Genomic DNA, 21,112 nt, shown 5'->3' with positions numbered 1-21,112 from the left:
AAAATTCTGGGAGCCTTGAAGAATGTGTGGAAGTCGAGAACATTATCTCGGAAAGCAAAAATGGGTATGTTTGAAGGAATAGTGGTTCCAACAATGTTGTATGGTTGCGAGGCGTGGACTATGGATAGAGTTGTGCGCAGGAGGATGGATGTGCTGGAAATGAGATGTTTGAGGACAATGTGTGGTGTGAGGTGGTTTGATCGAGTAAGTAACGTAAGGGTAAGAGAGATGTTTGGAAATAAAAAGAGCGTGGTTGAGAGAGCAGAAGAGGGTGTTTTGAAATGGTTTGGTCACATGGAGAGAATGAGTGAGGAAAGATTGACCAAGAGGATATACGTGTCGGAGTTGGAGGGAACGAGGAGAAGAGGGAGACCAAATTGGAGGTGGAAAGATGGAGTGAAAAAGATTTTGTGTGATCGGGGCCTGAACATGCAGGAGGGTGAAAGGAGGGCAAAGAATAGAGTGAATTGGAGCGATGTGGTATATCGGGGTTGACGTGCTGTCAGTGGATTGAATCAAGGCATGTGAAGCGTCTGGGGTAAACCATGGAAAGCTGTGTAGGTATGTATATTGGCATGTGTGGACGTATGTATATACATGTGTATGGGGGTGGGTTGGGCCATTTCTTTCATCTGTTTCCTTGCGCTACCTCGCAAACGCAGGAGACAGCAAAAAGCAAAAAAAAAAAAAAAAAAAATATATATATATATATGGATATATATATATATATATATATATATATATATATATATATATATATATATATATATATATATATATATATATATATACTCCCACAACTCCTGTTTCAGGAGTATTGCTACTCCCTCCCTTGCTCTTGTCCTCTCACTAACCCCTGACTTTATTCCCCAGACATTCCCAAACCACTCTTCCCCTTTACCCTTGAGCTTCGTTTCACTCAGAGCCAAAACATCCAGGTTCCTTTCCTCAAACATACTACCTATCTCTCCTTTTTTCACATCTTGGTTACATCCACACACATTTAGGCACCCCACTCTGAGCCTTCGAGGAGGATGAGCACTCCCCGCATGACTCCTTCTTCTGTTTCCCATTTTAGAAAGTTAATACAAGGAGGGGAGGATTTCTGGCCCCCCGCTCCCGTCCCCTATGTGATAGAGTGTAAGAAAGTAAATTCTCGATTAATATGGGTAAAACTGAAAGTTGATGGAGAGAGGTGGGTGATTATTGGTGCATATGCACCTGGGCATGAGAAGAAAGATCATGAGAGGCAAGTGTTTTGGGAGCAGCTGAATGAGTGTGTTAATGGTTTTGATGCACGAGACCGGGTCATAGTGATGGGTGATTTGAATGCGAAGGTGAGTAATGTGGCAGTTGAGGGAATAATTGGTATACATGGGGTGTTCAGTGTTGTAAATGGAAATGGTGAAGAGCTTGTAGATTTATGTGCTGAAAAAGGACTGATGATTGGGAATACCTGGTTTAAAAAGCGAGATATACATAAGTATACTTATGTAAGTAGGAGAGATGGCCAGAGAGCGTTATTGGATTACGTGTTAATTGACAGGTGTGCGAAAGAGAGACTTTTGGATGTTAATGTGCTGAGAGGTGCAACTGGAGGGATGTCTGATCATTATCTTGTGGAGGCTAAGGTGAAGATTTGTATGGGTTTTCAGAAAAGAAGAGTGAATGTTGGGGTGAAGAGGGTGGTGAGAGTAAGTGAGCTTGAGAAGGAGACCTGTGTGAGGAAGTACCAGGAGAGACTGAGTACAGAATGGAAAAAGGTGAGAACAATGGAAGTAAGGGGAGTGGGGGAGGAATGGGATGTATTTAGGGAATCAGTGATGGATTGCGCCAAAGATGCTTGTGGCATGAGAAGAGTGGGAGGTGGGTTGATTAGAAAGGGTAGTGAGTGGTGGGATGAAGAAGTAAGAGTATTAGTGAAAGAGAAGCGAGAGGCTTTTGGACGATTTTTGCAGGGAAAAAATGCAATTGAGTGGGAGATGTATAAAAGAAAGAGACAGGAGGTCAAGAGAAAGGTGCAAGAGGTGAAAAAAAGGGCAAATGAGAGTTGGGGTGAGAGAGTATCATTAAATTTTAGGGAGAATAAAAAGATGTTCTGGAAGGAGGTAAATAAAGTGCGTAAGACAAGGGAGCAAATGGGAACTTCAGTGAAGGGCGCAAATGGGGAGGTGATAACAAGTAGTGGTGATGTGAGAAGGAGATGGAGTGAGTATTTTGAAGGTTTGTTGAATGTGTTTGATGATAGAGTGGCAGATATAGGGTGTTTTGGTCGAGGTGGTGTGCAAAGTGAGAGGGTTAGGGAAAATGATTTGGTAAACAGAGAAGAGGTAGTGAAAGCTTTGCGGAAGATGAAAGCCGGCAAGGCAGCAGGTTTGGATGGTATTGCAGTGGAATTTATTAAAAAAGGGGGTGACTGTATTGTTGACTGGTTGGTAAGGTTATTTAATGTATGTATGACTCATGGTGAGGTGCCTGAGGATTGGCGGAATGCGTGCATAGTGCCATTGTACAAAGGCAAAGGGGATAAGAGTGAGTGTTCAAATTACAGAGGTATAAGTTTGTTGAGTATTCCTGGTAGATTATATGGGAGGGTATTGATTGAGAGGGTGACGGCATGTACAGAGCATCAGATTGGGGAAGAGCAGTGTGGTTTCAGAAGTGGTAGAGGATGTGTGGATCAGGTGTTTGCTTTGAAGAATGTATGTGAGAAATACTTAGAAAAGCAAATGGATTTGTATGTAGCATTTATGGATCTGTAGAAGGCATATGATAGAGTTGATAGAGATGCTCTGTGGAAGGTATTAAGAATATATGGTGTGGGAGGAAAGTTGTTAGAAGCAGTGAAAAGTTTTTATCGAGGATGTAAGGCATGTGTACGTTTAGGAAGAGAGGAAAGTGATTGGTTCTCAGTGAATGTAGGTTTGCGGCAGGGGTGTGTGATGTCTCCATGGTTGTTTAATTTGTTTATGGATGGGGTTGTTAGGGAGGTAAATGCAAGAGTTTTGGAAAGAGGGGCAAGTATGAAGTCTGTTGGGGATGAGAGAGCTTGGGAAGTGAGTCAGTTGTTGTTCGCTGATGATACAGCGCTGGTGGCTGATTCATGTGAGAAACTGCAGAAGCTGGTGACTGAGTTTGGTAAAGTGTGTGGAAGAAGAAAGTTAAGAGTAAATGTGAATAAGAGCAAGGTTATTAGGTACAGTAGGGTTGAGGGTCAAGTCAATTGGGAGGTGAGTTTGAATGGAGAAAAACTGGAGGAAGTGAAGTGTTTTAGATATCTGGGAGTGGATCTGGCAGCGGATGGAACCATGGAAGCGGAAGTGGATCATAGGGTGGGGGAGGGGGCGAAAATTCTGGGGGCCTTGAAGAATGTGTGGAAGTCGAGAACATTATCTCGGAAAGCAAAAATGGGTATGTTTGAAGGAATAGTAGTTCCAACAATGTTGTATGGTTGCGAGGCGTGGGCTATGGATAGAGTTGTGCGCAGGAGGATGGATGTGCTGGAAATGAGATGTTTGAGGACAATGTGTGGTGTGAGGTGGTTTGATCGAGTGAGTAACGTGAGGGTAAGAGAGATGTGTGGAAATAAAAAGAGCGTGGTTGAGAGAGCAGAAGAGGGTGTTTTGAAGTGGTTTGGGCACATGGAGAGAATGAGTGAGGAAAGATTGACCAAGAGGATATATGTGTCGGAGGTGGAGGGAGCAAGGAGAAGAGGGAGACCAAATTGGAGGTGGAAAGATGGAGTGAAAAAGATTTTGTGTGATCGGGGCCTGAACATGCAGGAGGGTGAAAGGAGGGCAAGGAATAGAGTGAATTGGAGCGATGTGGTATACCGGGGTTGACGTGCTGTCAGTGGATTGAATCAAGGCATGTGAAGTGTCTGGGGTAAACCATGGAAAGCTGTGTAGGTATGTATATTTGCGTGTGTGGACGTATGTATATACATGTGTATGGGGGTGGGTTGGGCCATTTCTTTCGTCTGTTTCCTTGCGCTACCTCGCAAACGCGGGAGACAGCGACAAAGTAAAAAAAAAAAAAAATATATATATATATATATATATATATATATATATATATATATATATATATATATATATATATATATATATATATTCTTTCTTTCAAACTATTCGCAATTTCCCATATGAGCGAGGTAACGTTAAGAACAGAGGACTGGTCCTTTGAGGGAATATCCTCACTTGGCCCCCTTCTCTGTTCCCTCTTTTGGAAAAGAGCATTTGGACAGTTTGAGTTATATGTTTGCATCTTTGAGTGGCACTAACAATTACTCAGGACTTGTGAAATGAGAAGGAATGTCTGGAGACATGACAATTATATGATCATGGTAAACCAGTACTTCTTTACCTAGCATATGACGAGAGATGTTAGTCATTAATCTCAAGAGGGTGATTCGTGAGGAATGAAGACCGAACAGCATGTATATAGATTGCCAGTGACTGTGTGGCATACTGAACTCAGTCAGAGGGCAGCTTTCGTCTGGCAATGAGATTGGCGAAAACATGCTCAATAAATCCAGAGTGGAAGATACATTATTCTTACCAAGACTATGAAGAAACTCCGATACCACTGGTAATGGAAAATGATCCTTTAACGTGCTCTTGTTCAGTTTCCTAAAATCTATGTCTGGCCTAAGAGATCCATCCTTTGGAATGTGCGAAAGTGGTGAATTCCATGGTAACCTATTGCTACCTATCTGTGCACATCTCACAAATGATAGGCTGGGACATAAATGGAACATGTGCCCTTCTTTAAGTTAATAGTGTGAGCATCCAGTAAGTTCTGCTGAGTGGTTCTCCCAATAAAACAATAGTAGGCCTCTGGTTAAGTAAGTCTGCTAACTGGTCAGCATGCTTGGTTAATCCTGCCTTAGATCTAAAATCATGCAGAGGTGATGGTAGGCAGCTGACTCAAACCGTGCACTGTTGAGCCAGAAGTAGGAGCAGTAGGTGGTGGAGGGTTGGATTATTCTGAGACTAGACAGATGTTAAACTCATGCAACTCCTTGTCTTGAATTCCTGACTTCAAAATGGAGAATTCCACAAACTTAGTACCTCTGCGGAGATGGACAAGAGTGGATCGCGTGTTGGGAGTGTGTATTGCAACCTCTTCACTGCGGTCTCATGAATAGAGACGTCCATCATTAGTCCTCTCTCTGAGGGTTAGTGAGGAGGGTTCAGTAACCACTCTTAAGTGCAAAATTATCCTGATTATGCCAGAGTCCATGGTTGTGCATCCATGTCTGAGAAAGTGAGAGAGGAACCTTCATCAGTGTATCACAGTGCAAAATCATGTTTGTTTTTAGTTTCCTTGGACAATTACTGGAAAAGTAGAAAGAATGCATATTGTAGACCATCAAGCACAGTGTGGAAGCAGGTGCATTAACAACTAAGTTAGAATTCTTCTCTGTCAATGGGAAGAACACATTATCAATACAGACTATATTTTCATGATAAATAGGATAGATCCTATGATGTTGTGCCATGGAGTGGCATCCTAGTAACAAATGAGTAGGAAAAGCTATGCCAAGAACAATGTAAATGGTTATGGTAACCACTGCGTTGCATATGAGCATGTTCACTTAAGTAGTATCTCTTACATTGAGAATTTCATTTGAGATATTCTTAAGGGACGGGTAGAAGTCTGAGCATTGAACAAGTTGAGTGTGCATTAGTAGTTGAATATAATCATAATGAATGATATCTGCTTCCGTGCCACTGTCTAGAAAAATAGTGATAGGCTCAACATGAAAAGAGCCCACCAAATCAAAGCTTTTGATATGAGAAGATGCCAAAGAATGAATATCTCATAATGGTTCCTCATGAGAGGGAGATTGTCATTGATGATAATATGATAATAAACCTGTGTTGGATGATGTCTATCTAGCTAAGGCTCGGCATTCCACTGAATGATATGAGCACATTTGTGGCATGTGTGGCCCTGATGGTGGTGGTACTGGATGTGAACAGTTGAAGGGTGGCCCATTTTCTGATGGATAGAAATTATGGCTTGGTAGCTGACTTGTGGAAACTGAAGTTGTGCCACTCTGGGTGGGTCACTACGTCTGTGGTGGTCAAGGCTAGAGAACACTGCCGTTATGTAAGGACACACATCCGCCATATGTCCTGATTGGTGAAATGGAAACACATGATTGTATCTGAGTGTTTGTCATCACTGATTTGCTTTCTTTGACTGCGAGATGTAGGGTCAGGAGTACCCTTTGGTTGCTGATTAGAATTAGTGTGTTGATCATGAGAATGTTTTGCCACACTTTGGGAAGCCAACACAGTCCCCAGTGTCGTGGTGTTGGAATAACTACCATACTTTTGAGTATAATTTGATACTTTTGTTACTGACCATTATGGGTCGATGTTGATTCAGTCCATTATGTCCCCACAGTGAACATGCCAGGACTGTTGATGTATCAGGTAGGTTTTCAGACGTGCCAGAAATGCCAGGCATTGAAGTATGTAACACTTTGAAGAACTGTAGGCATGACAGTTGTTTGTAGAACAGATATTTTCAAAAGTCACATTCTTGGGACAAGTAGAAGAGTCATGGTCTATAACTTAGCGCTATAACATCAGCATGTTGGTCCTTAATGCCACTGCCACCAATTGTAAGGATGGGTTAGTACTTCTTTGTTTCCATGGTGCTTAATGAAGACCCAGTGGCCTTTTACAGTTTTATTAGAAAGATTGACCAAGAGGATATATGTGTCGGAGGTGGAGGGAACGAGGAGAAGAGGGAGACCAAATTGGAGGTGGAAAGATGGAGTGAAAAAGATTTTGTGTGATCGGGGCCTGAACATGCAGGAGGGTGAAAGGAGGGCAAGGAATAGAGTGAATTGGAGCGATGTGGTATACCGGGGTTGACGTGCTGTCAGTGGATTGAATCAAGGCATGTGAAGCGTCTGGGGTAAACCATGGAAAGCTGTGTAGGTATGTATATTTGCGTGTGTGGATGTATGTATATACATGTGTATGGGGGGGGTGGGCCATTTCTTTCGTCTGTTTCCTTGCGCTACCTCGCAAACGCGGGAGACAGCGACAAAGTATAATAAATAAAAATATAAATAATATATATATATATATATATATATATATATGATCGGTTCTCAGTGAATGTAGGTTTGCGGCAGGGGTGTATGATGTCTCCATGGTTGTTTAATTTGTTTATGGATGGGGTTGTTAGGGAGGTGAATGCAAGAGTTTTGGAAAGAGGGGCAAGTATGAAGTCTGTTGTGAATGAGAGAGCTTGGGAAGTGAGTCAGTTGTTGTTCACTGATGATACAGCGCTGGTGGCTGATTCATGTGAGAAACTGCAGAAGCTGGTGACTGAGTTTGGTAAAGTGTGTGAAAGAAGAAAGTTAAGAGTAAATGTGAATAAGAGCAAGGTTATTAGGTACAGTAGGGTTGAGGGTCAAGTCAATTGGGAGGTAAGTTTGAATGGAGAAAAACTGGAGGAAGTAAAGTGTTTTAGATATCTGGGAGTGGATCTGGCAGCGGATGGAACCATGGAAGTGGAAGTGAATCATAGGGTGGGGGAGGGGGCGAAAATCCTGGGAGCCTTGAAGAATGTGTGGAAGTCGAGAACATTATCTCTGAAAGTAAAAATGGTTATGTTTGAAGGAATAGTGGTTCCAACAATGTTGTATGGTTGCGAGGCATGGGCTATGGATAGAGTTGTGCACAGGAGGGTGGATGTGCTGGAAATGAGATGTTTGAGGACAATGTGTGGTGTGAGGTGGTTTGTTCAAGTAATGTAAGGGTAAGAGAGATGCATGGAAATAAAAAGAGCGTGGTTGAGAGAGCAAAAGAGGGTGTTTTGAAATGGTTTGGGCACATGGAGAGAATGAGTGAGGAAAGATTGACCAAGAGGATATATGTGTCGGAGGTTGAGGGAACGAGGAGAAGTGGGAGACCAAATTGGAGATGGAAAGATGGAGTGAAAAAGATTTTGTGTGATCGGGGCCTGAACATGCAGGAGGGTGAAAGGCGGGCAAGGAATAGAGTGAATTGGATCGATGTGGTATACCAGGGTTGATGTGCTGTCAGTGGATTAAATCAGGGCATGTGAAGCGCCTTGGGTAAACCATGGAAAGTTGTGTGGGACCTGGATGTGGAAAGGGAGCTGTGGTTTCAGGCATTATTGCATGACAGCTAGAGACTGAGTGTGAACGAATGGGGCCTTTGTTGTCTTTTCCTAGTGCTACCTCGCACACATGAGGGGGGGGGGGGATGGTATTCCATGTGTGGCGAGGTGGCGATGGGAATGAATAAAGGCAGACAGTGTGAATTGTGTGCATGGGTATATATGTATGTGTCTGTGTGTGTATATATATGTGTACATTGAGATGTATAGGTATGTATATTTGCGTGTGTGGACGTGTATGTATATACATTGTGTATGGGGGTGGGTTGGGCCATTTCTTTCGTCTGTTTCCTTGCGCTACCTCGCAAACGCGGGAGACAGCGAAAAAGCAAAATAATAAAAAAAATAATAAAATTAGAAAAATAGATATGTACATTTATGGCACTCTGAATTTTAATCTTAAGACACAAATTGACACCCACAAGTGATTCAGCTAACTTGGCTGGGCTGACTGGCAGTTAGCCATTGCTCAACAGTGCCTGGCCCGAGTTTCGTTGTCAGCTACATGTGCTTAAACACAAGTTAACAGCCAGCCAACGACAGATCAACTCCACCTGTTCAAACATCCTGATTGGAAGACTACACAGTGAGCTGTAGGAACTTCCTATGTGATGCAATTAGAAATAGATGATTTATATAAATAACAATAACAAATAGCAAAAGAAAATTAATGGCATGTGTGTGTGTGTGTGTCTTACACCATGTCCACTCCTAGGTATCTAAAATGCTTCATTTCCTACAATTTCCTTATGTATTGTTTTAAACTTGTCTGTGCCCTTATCTATGTCACAATCAGCATAGAGCTTGAAATCATTTTCTTTTTGCTTCTTTGTGTCATGAATTGTCAAAAACCAACACTAAAAGGGTCAATTAGGTTATGCAGTAATGCATCCTTTTCTAACTTCTGTAAAATGTCCACTCTCTGCTGTACTGTACATAGGATACCCTTTTCCCCCATATCACTAGCCCCATTACACTTATCACTAAGTCTCAGACAGTTGTTAGATGCCATACAGAAATGTGTAATGCAATTGACACAGCCACCATGTTTTCAAAACAGGAAACAAATGCTTGGGCAGCACCCAGACAACAGAGTGGCTCCTTCTGTAAACACAATTGACATTTCATTTTCACTTGATAGATTATAACAGCTTATGGGGTTTAGTTTTCTGAATGTAAAAGCTAATGCAAGTTATTGACACAACAATCATAGTTACATACAGAGCTTAGATGTGAAATGTGGACTAACATAGCAATATGTTATTACATAGAAGTTGGAGTGTTAGGGGTTTCTTAAAGCATTATTACCATCACAAATGTTGGATTTTGGGAGTTGTATATCTAATAGTAAGGATACATAGTATTTTGGCTGAAATATTTCATCACTTTATAATTTATATAGTTCTGTAACTTATATTGGTAGAATTATATTAGCATTCTTTACTTTATAAGTTGTGTTAATGTAACTGTGAAGTAACACACATAGTTACTGTCAATTGTACAATACATTCACAGTGTCTTTAGCTTCACCTGACATATTTAGAGAATATTAATGGGATCACACTGCCCAGTCAAGGTGCTTAATGTATCATTGTCTAAGAGTTCATGAATGTCACAAAAGTGGAAGGGTGTTTATTGCCACTGTGTATTAACTCAGATTACCTTGTCCTTCCAAGAAAACTGCAGTATATGATATTTCCATGATACTTTGTGTCAGTAAGCAAGAGCTTATTTTAGATTAAATTGTATTGTGCAGTTCATTCATGTTTCTTAGCTTCTCACTTATTTTTGTGCATCACACTCACTGTTAGCAAAACATTGTATTTCATCCAAACTTATGACTTTCATTGGATTACATGACATTTAAGAATGTCTTAAGGGAGTTACCCATTTCACAGCAAATTAGAAGTCTGCTAAAGAGATTTTGTGGGTTAAAAATTTTCCTTGCATAATATAAGAAAATATTTCCTCAGGGAGTGTGGGACAGATGAATCGGAGACGAGTCGGCTCCCACTTGTGATACGTGAGCGTGATGTCGAGTATCAGTTCCATCGTTTGCTCATTTTCCAAAGGCTCCTTCAGGTAAGCAAAACTTGAAAAAGTAAATGACTATATATTCATAATGTATTTTGAGTATTATTCTAATTCGGCTAAATAAGCTGCAATAGCTTACATCCACTTCTTGAATGGCTGCAAACTTCATTTAGTAAATCCATGATCATTGTCAATGATAACTCCAAAACCTCTGTCTTCTTGGACCTTTAGTACACTTTTCCAAACAATCTCTGTTCATCTTGAAATAAATAAATGGTGGTAGATTCAATATGACCTTCACAAATATAGTTTGTGAGAGTAGAATTTGAAGAGTTGATATGAATAAATGTTAAGATATTTGGTTTAGCAATGGCAAGAGACAGGTTAGTAGGAGTGTTAGTTTCACTGAAGAGAACCTGGGATGAATAAAGTGTTTTGAATGCCTGAAAGTCGTTATAGCAAAAGATGGAGCCATGGGAGTGAGGGCTAGGATTGTGTAGAAAGAGTGATGGCTTGTGCAAAAGATGCTTGTGGCATGAGAAAGGTGGGAGGTGGGCAGATTAGAAATGGTAGTGAATAGTGAGATGAAGAAGTAAGATTGTTAGTGAATATGAAGAGAGATGCATTTGGGTGATTTTTGCAGGGAAGTAGTGCATATGACTGGGAGGTGTATATAAGAAAGCGGCAGGAGGTCAATAGAAAGGTGTAAGAGGTGAAAAAGAGGGCAAATCAGAGTTGGGGTGAGAGAGTATCATTAAATTTTAGGGAGAATAAAAAGATGTTTTGGAAGGAGGCAAGAAAAAGTGCCTAAGACAAGAGAACAAATGGGAACATCAGTGAAGGGGGCAAATGGGGAGATAATAACAAGTAGTGATGAAATAAGGAGATGGAGTGAATATTTTGAAGGCATGTTGAATGTGTTTTATGATAGTCATACATATAGCTTGTTTTGGTCAGGATATTGTGCAAAGTGAGAGGGTCAGGGATGATAATTTGGTGAACAGAGAAGAGGTAGTGAAAGCTTTGCAGATGAAATCTGGCAAGGTGGCGGGTTTGGATGGTATTGCAGTGGAATTTAGAAAATAAGGGGTGACTGTGTTGTTGAGTGGTTAGTAAGGATATTCATTGTATGTATGGATCATGGTGAAGTGCCTGAGGATTGGCAGAATGTATGCTTAGTGCCATTATACAAAGGGAAAGGGGATAAAGGTAAGTGTTCAAATTACAGAGTTTGTTGAGTATTCCTGGGAAACTGCATGGGAGGGTAATGACTCAGAGGGTAAAGGCATGTACAAGAGCATTAGATTGGGGAAGATCAGTGTGGTTTCAGAAGTGGTGGAGGATGTGTGGATCAGGTGTTTGTTTTGAAGAATATATGTGAGAAATACTTCAAAAAGTGGATAATTTTGTATGTACCGTTTATGGATCTGGAGAAGGCATATGATAGGGTGGATAGAGATGCTTTGTGGAAGGCTTTAAGAGTATATGGTGTAGGAGGTAAGTTGCTAGAGGCAGTGAAAAGTTTTTACCAAGGATGTAAGATTTGTGTTTGAGTAGGAAGAGAGGAAAGAGATTGGTTCCCGGTGAATGTGGGTTTGCGGCAGGGGTGTATGATATCACTATGGATGTTTAATTTGTTTATGGATGTGGTGGTTAGGGGGTGAATGCAAGAATTTTGGAGAGAGGGGCAAGTATGCAGTCTGTTGTGGATAAGAGGGCTTGGGAAGTGAGTCAGTTGTTGTTCGCTAATGGTACAGTCAGTGGTGGTGTCTGATTCGGGTGAGAAACTGCAGAAGTTGGTGACTGAGTTTGGTGAGATGTGTGAAAGAAGAAAGTTGAGAGTAAATGTGAGTAAGAGGAAGGTTATTAGTATTAGGTTCAGTATGGTTGCAGGACAAGTTAATTGGGAGGTAAGTCTGAATGGAGAAAAACTGGAGGAAGTGAAGTGTTTTGGATATTTGGGAGTGGACTTAACAGCGGATGGAACCCTGGAAGAAGTGAGTAACAGGGTGGGGGAGGGTGTAAAGGTTCTGGGACCATTGAAGAACGTGTGTAAAGTGAGAGTGTTATCTTGTAGAGCAAAAATGGGTATGTTTGAAGGAATAGTGACTCCAACAATGTCTTAAAGTTGTGAGGCATGTGCTAAAGATAGGGATGTGCAGAGGACGGTGGATGTGTTGGAAATGAAATGTTTGAGGACAAAATGTGGTGTGAGGTGGTTTGATCGAGTAAGTAATGAAAGGGTAAGAGAGATGTGTGGTAATGAAAATAGTGTGTTTGAGAGAGCAGAAGAGGGTGTGTTTAAATGGTTTGGACACATGGAGAGAATGAGGCAAGATTGACAAAGAGGATATATGTGCCAGAGGTGGAGGTAAGAAGAAGTGGGACACCAAATTGGAGATGGAAGGATGTAGTGAAAAAGATTTTGAGCAATTGGGGACTGAACATACAGGAGGGTGAAAGGCATGTAAGGAATAGAGTGAATTGGAACGATGTGGTATACCAGGGTTGCCATGCTGTCAGTGGATTGATTCAGAGCATGTGGAACATTTGGGGTAAACCATGGAAAGTTTTGTGGGGCCTGGATGTGGAAAGGGAGCTGTGGTTTTGATGCATTACACATGACAGCTAGAGACTGAGTGTGAACAAATGTGGCCTTTGTTGTCTTTTCCTAGTGCTACCTTGCATGCGCGTGGGGGGAAGGGGGTGCCATATCATGTGCTGCGGGGTGGCCACGGGAATGGATTAAGGCAGCAAGTATGAATATGTAAATGTGTATATATGTATATGTCTGTGTATGTATATGTATGTTTATGTTGAAATATACATGTATGCATATGTGCGTGTGTGGACGTGTATGTATATACATGTGTATGTGGGTGGGTTGAGCCATTCCTCGTCTGTTTCTTTACACTACCTTGCTAACGCAGGAGACAGCAATTAAGTATAATAGATAAATAGACAAACATTTAGTATTTTATAATTTTTTTATTTGTTATGCTTAACCACCATCTCTGGCCTTAGTTAGGTAGCACAAGGAAACAGATGAAGAATGGCCCAACCCACCCATATACACATATGTATACATAAATGCATACACACGCACATATACATACATATACATTTCACTGTATACAAACATATACATACGCAGACATATATATATATATATATTTTTTTTTTTCATACTATTCGCCATTTCCCGCATTAGCGAGGTAGCGTTAAGAACAGAGGACTGGGCCTTAGAGGGAATATCCTCACCTGGCCCCCTTCTCTGTTCCTTCTTTTTTTGGAAAAAAAAAAAAAACAGACAAAAAAAGGCCACATTTGTTCACACTTTAGCTGCTGTGTAATGAACTGAGACCACGGCTCCCATTCCACATCCAGGCCCAACAGACCTTTCTGTGGATTACCTCAGACTCTTCACATGCCCTAGTTCAATTCATTGGCAACATGTTGACCCTGTTATGCCATATCGTTCCAATTCACTCTATTCCTCGCATAGCTTTCACCCTCCTGTATGGTTAGGTACCGATCCCTCAAAATTATTTCTACTCCATCCTTCCACCTCCAACTGGGTCTCCCACTTCTCCTTCTTTCCACCTCTGACACTTATATATCCTCTCCGTCAATCTTTCCTCACTCATTCTCTCCATGTGTCTAAACCATTTCAACACACCCTCTTCTGCTCTCTCAACCACACTCTCTTTATTACTGCACATTTCTCTTACCCTTTCATTACTTACTCGATCAAACCACCTCACACCATGTATTATCCTCAAACATTTAATTTCCAAGACATCCACCCTCCTCCACACAACTCTATCTATAGCCCATGCCTTGCAACAATATAACATTGTTGGAACCACTATTCCTTCAAACATACCTATTTTTACTTTCCAAGATAATGTTCTCACCTTCTACGCATTCTTCAACGCTACCAGAACCTTCGCTGCCTCCCCCACCTTGTGACTCACTTCCGCTTCCATGGTTCCATTTGTTGCTAAGTCCACTCCAGATATCTAAAACACTTCACTTCCTCCAGTTTTTCTATCCTCAGACTTACCTCCCATTTAATTTGTCCCTTAACCCTACTGCTCTTGTTCACATCTACTCTCAACTTTCTTCTTTCACACATTGAACCATACTCACCCACCAACTTCTGCAGTTTCTCGCTTGAATCAGCCACCAGCACTGTATCATCAGCAAACAACACTTGACTCACTACCCAATTCCTCTCATCCACAACATACTGCATACTTGCCCCTCTCTCGAAAACTCTTGCATTCACCTCGCTAACCACCCCTTCCATAAACAAATTAAACAGCCATGGAGACATCACGCACCCCTGCCGCAAACTGACTTTCACTGGGAAATGATCATTTTCTTCTTTTCCTACTTGTACACATGCCTTACGTCCCACACGATATACTCTTAAAACCTTCCACAAAGCTTCTCTATCAACCCTATCATATGCCTTCTCCAGATCCATAAATGCTACATACAAATCCATCTGTTTTTCTAAGCATTCCTCACATACATTCTTCAAAGCAAACACCTAATCCACTCATCCTCTACCACTTCTGAAACCACAATCTGATGCTCTGTACATGCCTTTACCTTCTCAATCAGTACCCTCCCGTATAATTTCCCTGAAATGCTCATCAAACTTATGCCTCTGTAATTTGAACTCTCACCTTTATCCCCTTTGCCTTTGTACAGTGACACTATGCATGCATTCCATCAATCTTCAGGCACTTCACCCTGATCCGTACATACATTAAATATCCTTACCAACCAATCAATAACACAGTCACCCCCCTTTTTTTCATGAATTTCACTGCAATACCATCCAAACTCGCTGCCTTGCTGGCTTTCATCTTTGGCAGAGCTTTCACTTCCTCTTCTCTGCTCACCAATCCATTCTCCCTGACTCTCTCACTTCACACACCATCCCAACCAAAATACCCTATATATGCCACTCTACCATCAAACACATTCAACAAATTTTCAACATATTCACTCCCTCTCCTTCTCACTTCATCACTACTTGTTATTACCTCCCCATTAGCCCCCTTCACCGATGTTCCCATTTGTTCTCCTGTCTTGTGCACTTTATTTACCTCCTTCCAAAACATCTCTCTGTTCTCCCTAAAATTTAATGATACTCTCTCACCCCAGCTCTCATTTGCCCTCTTTTTCACCTCTTATACCTTTCTCTTGACCTCCTGCTGCTTTCATTTGTACATCTCCCAGTCATTTGCACTACTTCCCTTCAAAAATCATCCAGATGCATCTCTCTTCTCTTTCACTAACAATCTTACTTTTTCATTCCACCATTCTTTACCTTCTCTAATCTGCCCACCTCCTACCTTTCTCATGCCACAGGAATCTTTTGTGGAAGCCATTACTGCTTCCCTAAGTACATCCATTCCTTCCCCCTCTCCTTAAGTCATTTCCTCTTCCCCTTTGTCATTCTGCCCTCAATCTGTCCTGATACTTCCTCACACAAGTCTCTTTTCCAAGCTCACTTACTCTCACTGCTCTCTTCTCCCCAACATTCTCTCTTATTTTCTGAAAACCTCTACAAATCTTTACCTTCACCTCCCCTAGATAGTGATCAGACATCCCTGTAGCTGCCCCTCTCAGCACGTCAACATCCAAAAGTCTCTCCTGTACATGCTTATCAATTAACATGTAATCTAATAATGCCCTCTGGCCCTCTTTCCTACTCACATATGTATACTTATATATATCTCTTTTTAATCCAGGTATTCCCAGCCACCAGTCCTTTTTCAGCACACAAATCCAAAAGCTCTTCACCGTATCCATTTACAACACTGAACACCCCATGTACACCAATTATACCCTCAACTGCCAAATTACTCACCTTTGCATTTGAATCACCCATTAGTATAACCCAGTCTCGTGCATCAAAAATAATAACACATTCACTCAGCTGCTGCCAAAACACTTGCCTCTCATGATCTTTCTTCTCATGACCAGGTGCATAGGCTCCAATAATCTCCCATCTCTCTCCTTCCACTTTCAGTTTTACCCATATCAATCTAGAGTTTACTTTCTTACACTCTATCACTTATTCCCACAACTCCTGCTTCAGGAGTGTTTCTTCTTCCTTAGCTCTTATCCTCCCAAGACATTCCAAAACCACTCTTCCCCTTTACCTATGTGTGTGTGTATATGATTTGATAATCTCTCTAAGGTTCAGTCCTCTGTTTTTAACTCTACCTCACTGGTGTGGGAAATGGCGAATATGTATGAAAAAAAATTGTGATTGAATTGGCTATTCTTCATCGGTTTCCTGGTGCTACCTCACTGACATGGGAAACAGCGATTATTATTAACGTATATAATACAAAGATTGTGATTGAGAGAGCAGAAAAGGGTGTATTGAAATGGGTCACATGGAGAGAATGAGTGAGGAAAGATTAACAAAGAGGATATATTTCATTGGTGGAGGGAAGGAAAAGTGGGAGACCAAATTGGTGGTGGAAGGATGGAGTGAAAAAGATTTTGAGCGATTGGGGCCTGTACATATAGGAGGGTGAAAGGCATGCAAGGAATAGAGTGAATTGGAACAATGTGGTATACCAGGGCCAACGTGCTGTCACTGGATTGGACCAGGGCATGAGAAGCATCTGGAGTAAAGCATGGAAAGTTTTGTGGGACCTGGATGTAGAAAGGCAGCTGTGGTTTCGATGCATTACACATGACAGCTAGAGACTGACTGTGAACGAATGTGGCCTTTGTCTTTTCCTAGCGCTACCTCGCATGCACACGGGGGGAGGTGGGTACCATATCATGTGTTGCAGGGTGGCGGCGGGGAATGGCTGAAGGCAGCATGTATGAATATGTACATGTGTATACATGTATGTATACGTTGAAATATATAGGTATGAATATGTGTGTGTGTGTGGGCATTTATGCATATACATGTGTATGTATGGGGTAAACCATGGAAAGTTCTGTGGGGCCTGCATGTGGAAAGGGAGCTGTGGTTTCGGTGCATTATTCATGACAGCTAGAGACTGAGTGTGAATGAATGTGGCCTTTGTTGTCTTTTCCTAGCACTACCTCGTGCACATGCGGGGGGGAGGGGGTTGTTATTTCATGTGTGGTGGGGTGGCGATCGGAATGAATAAAGGCAGACAGTATGAATTATGTACATGTGTATATATGTATGTGTGTATATATATATATATATATATATATATATATATATATATATATACATATATATATATATATATATATATATATATATGTTGAGATGTATAGGTATGTATATTTGTGAGTGTGGACATGTATGTATATACATGTATATGTAGGTGGGTTGGGCCATTCTTTCATCTGTTTCCTTGCGCTATCTCACAAACGTGGGAGACAGCGACAAAGTAGAATAACGATAATAATAACGTGTATGTGAGTGGGTTGGGCCATTCTTTCATCTGGTTCCTTGCACTACCTCACCAACGCGGGAGACAATGACAAAGTATGATAAATAAGATAAAGGTGACTAAAGGGGGACGATAGCGGGGGATTGTGATCTCCCCCTCCTTATATTTAAATTTCTAAAGGGGGTGTGCTCCTCCTCCTGAAAGGCTCAGATTGGGGTGTCTGAATGTATGTGTATGTAGCAAAGATGAGAAGAAAGGAGAGATAGGTAGTATGTTTGAGGAAAGGAACCTGGATGTTTTGGCTCTGAGTAAAACGAAGCTAAAGAGTAAAGGTAAAGAGTGGTTTATGAATGTCATGGGAGTAAAGTCAAGGGTTGGTGAGAGGACAAGAGCAAGGGAAGGAGTATTACTACTCATGAAGCAGGAGTTGTGGGAGTATATGATAGAGTGTAAGAAAGTAAACTCTCGATTGATGTGGGTAAAACTGAAAGTGGATGGAGAAAGATTGGTGATTATTGGTGCCTATGCACTTGGTCATGAGATTAAAGATCATGAGAGTCAATTGTTTTGGGAGTAGCTGAGTGTGTTAAAACTTTTGATACATGACACCGGGTTATATTGATGGGTGATTTGAATATGAAGGTGAATAATGTGGCAGTTTAGGGTATAATTGGTGTACATGGGGTATTCAGTATTGTAAATGGAATTGGTGAAGAGCTTGTGGATTTATGTGCTGAAAAAGGACTGGTGATAGGGAATACCTGGTTTGAAATGAGAAATATACTAAGTATAAGTATATGAGTTGGAGAGATGGTCATAGGGTGTTATTAGATCACATGTTAATTGATAGGCATGGAAAAGAGAGACTTCTGGATGTTAATGTGCTGAGAGGGGCAGCTGGAGGGACGTCTGATCATGATCTTGTGGAGGAAACGGTTAAGATTGATAGAGGTTTGTAGAGAAGAAGAGAGAATTTTGGGGAGAAGAGAGTGGTGATAGTAAGTGAGCTTGGAAAGGAGACATGTGTGAGGAAGTACCAGAAGAGATTGAGTGTAGAATGGCAAAATGTGACAGCGAATGATGTGACAGGACTGGATGAGGAATGGGATGTATTAAGGGAAGCAGTGCTGGCTTGTGCAAAAGATGCATGAGGCACAAGAAAGGTAGGAGGTGGGAGGAATAGAAAGGGTAGTGAGTGGAGGGATGAAGAAGTAAGGTTTTTAGTGAAAGAGAAGAGAAAGGTGTTTTCATGATTCTTGCAGGGAAACAGTGCGAATGATTGGGAATATGTAAAAGATAGTGACAGGAGGTCAAGAGAAAGGTGTAGTAGATGAAAAAGAGGGCAAATGAGTTAGTTTGAGTGAATATCATTAAATTTTAGGGAGATTAAAAGATGGTTTGGAAGTAGGTAATTAAAGTGCATAAGATAAGAGAACAAATGGGAACATTGGTGAAGGGGGCAGATGGGGAGGTAATAACAAGTAGTGATGAAGTGAGAAGGAGATGGAGTGAGTATTTTGAAGGTTTGTTGAATGTGTTTGATGATAGAGTGGCAGATATATGGTCTTTTGGTTGGGATGGTGTGCGGAAAGGGTCAGGGAGAATGGATTAGTAAAGAGTAGAGGTAGTGAAAGCTTTGCGGAAGGTGAAAGGCAGCAAGGTGATGGGTTTGGATAGTAGTGCAGTGGAATTTATTAACAGGGGGGTGACTGTGTTGTTGATTGTTTGGTAAGGATATTCAGTGTATGTATGGATCATGGTGAAGTGCCTGAGAAATGACGGAATGCATGCATAGTGCCATTGTACAAAGGCAAAAGGGATAAAGGTGAATGTTCAAATTACAGAGGTATAAGTTTGTTGAGTATTCCTGGGAAGTCATACGGGAGGGTATTGATTGAGAGAGTAAAGGCATGTACAGAGCATCAGGTTGGGGAAGAGCAGTGTTGTTTCAGAAGTGTTAGAGGATGTGTGGCTCAGGTGTTTGCTTTGACAAAATCAATGTAAGAATTACTTGGGAAAACCGTTGGATTTGTATGTAGTATTTATGGATCTGGAGAAGGCATATGATACGGTTGATAGAGATGCTTTATGGAAGGTTTTAAGAGTATATGGTGTGGGAGGTAAGTTGCTAGAAGCAGTGAAATTTTTTATCAAGGATGTAAGGCATGTGTACAAGTAGGTTGAGAGGAGAGTGATTGGTTCCCAGTGAATGTTGGTTTGTGGCAGGGGTACATGATGTACCCATGGTTGTTTAATTTGTTTATGGATGGGGTTGTTAGGGAGGTGAATGCAAGAGTTTTGGAGAGAGGTTCAAGTATGTATTCTATTGTTGATGAGATGCCCTGGGAAGTGAGTCAGTTGTAGTTCACTGATGGTACAGAGTTGGTGGCTGATTTATGTGAGAAACTGCAGAGGTTGGTGACAGTTTGGTAAAGTGTGTGAAAGGAGAAAGTTGAGAGTTAATGTGAATAATAGGAAGGTTGTTAGGTTCATTAGAGTTGAAGGACAAGTTAATTGGGAGGTGAGTTTGAATCAATAAAAACTGGAGGAAGTGAAGTGTTTTAGATATCTAGGAGTGGACTTAGCTGTGGATGGAACCATGGAAGCAGAAGTGAGTCAGAGGGTAGGGGAGGGAGCGAAGGTTCTTGGAGTGTTGAAGAATGTCTGGAAGGCAAGAACGATATCTTCAAGAGCAAATATGGGTGTGTTTGAAGGAATAGTAGTTCCAACAATGTTATATGGTTGCTAGTCATGGGTTATACAAATTGTTGTATGGAGGAGGGTGGCTGTGTTGGAAATGAAATGTTTGAGGACAATATGTGGTGTTAGTTTGTTTGAGTAACTGATGAAAGGGTAAGAGAGATGTGTGGTAATAAAAAGAGTGTGGTTGAGAGAGCAGAAGAGGGTGTATTCAAATGGTTTGGTCACATGGAGAAAATGAGTGAGGAAAGATTGACAAAGAGGATATATGTGTCTGAGGTGAAGGGAACAAGAAGTAGGAGACCAAGTTGGAGGTGGAAGGATGGAGTGAAAAAGATTTTGAGTGATCGGGACCTGAACATACGGGAGGTTGAAAAGATCGTAAGGAACAGAGTGAATTAGAATGATGTGGTATACCTGGGTTGATGTGCTGTCAGTGGACTGAACCAGGGCATGTGAAGCGTCTGGGGGTAAATCATGGGAAGGCCTGTGTTGCCTGAATGTGGAAAGGTATCTGACAGCTAACGATTGAGTGTGAATGAATGTGGCTTTTTGTCTTTTGCTGGAGCTACCTTACTGAAGGGGGGCAGGGAGATGCTGTTTTTCTTTGTGGCAGCATAGCAACAGGAATGGATCAAGGCAGCAGATATGAATATGCACATGTGTATATATGAACGTGGTTGTGTATGTATATGTATCTATACATTGAAATGCATATGTATGTATATGTGCATGTATGGGTGTTTATGGGTGTTTTTCAGAAAAGAAGAGTGAATGTTGGGGTGAAG

The 21,112-nt window shown here is 41.4% G+C and overlaps 1 protein-coding gene across 1 annotated transcript in view; it reads left to right on the top strand.

Moving 5' to 3' along the window:
- The window catches only part of LOC139750634 (TBC domain-containing protein kinase-like protein), a 253,505-nt gene that overhangs the window by 86,424 nt on the left and 145,969 nt on the right, over positions 1-21,112 (top strand). The window contains exon 4 of the mRNA XM_071665308.1: positions 10,146-10,254. Within this exon, the coding sequence (XP_071521409.1) occupies positions 10,146-10,254 (109 nt within the window). The remainder of the gene's footprint in view (positions 1-10,145; positions 10,255-21,112) is intronic.

Source organism: Panulirus ornatus, chromosome 10, assembly GCF_036320965.1.
Source record: "Panulirus ornatus isolate Po-2019 chromosome 10, ASM3632096v1, whole genome shotgun sequence".
NCBI classification, from domain to species: Eukaryota; Metazoa; Arthropoda; class Malacostraca; order Decapoda; family Palinuridae; genus Panulirus; species Panulirus ornatus.
This window is presented reverse-complemented; position numbering and strand designations above follow the sequence as displayed.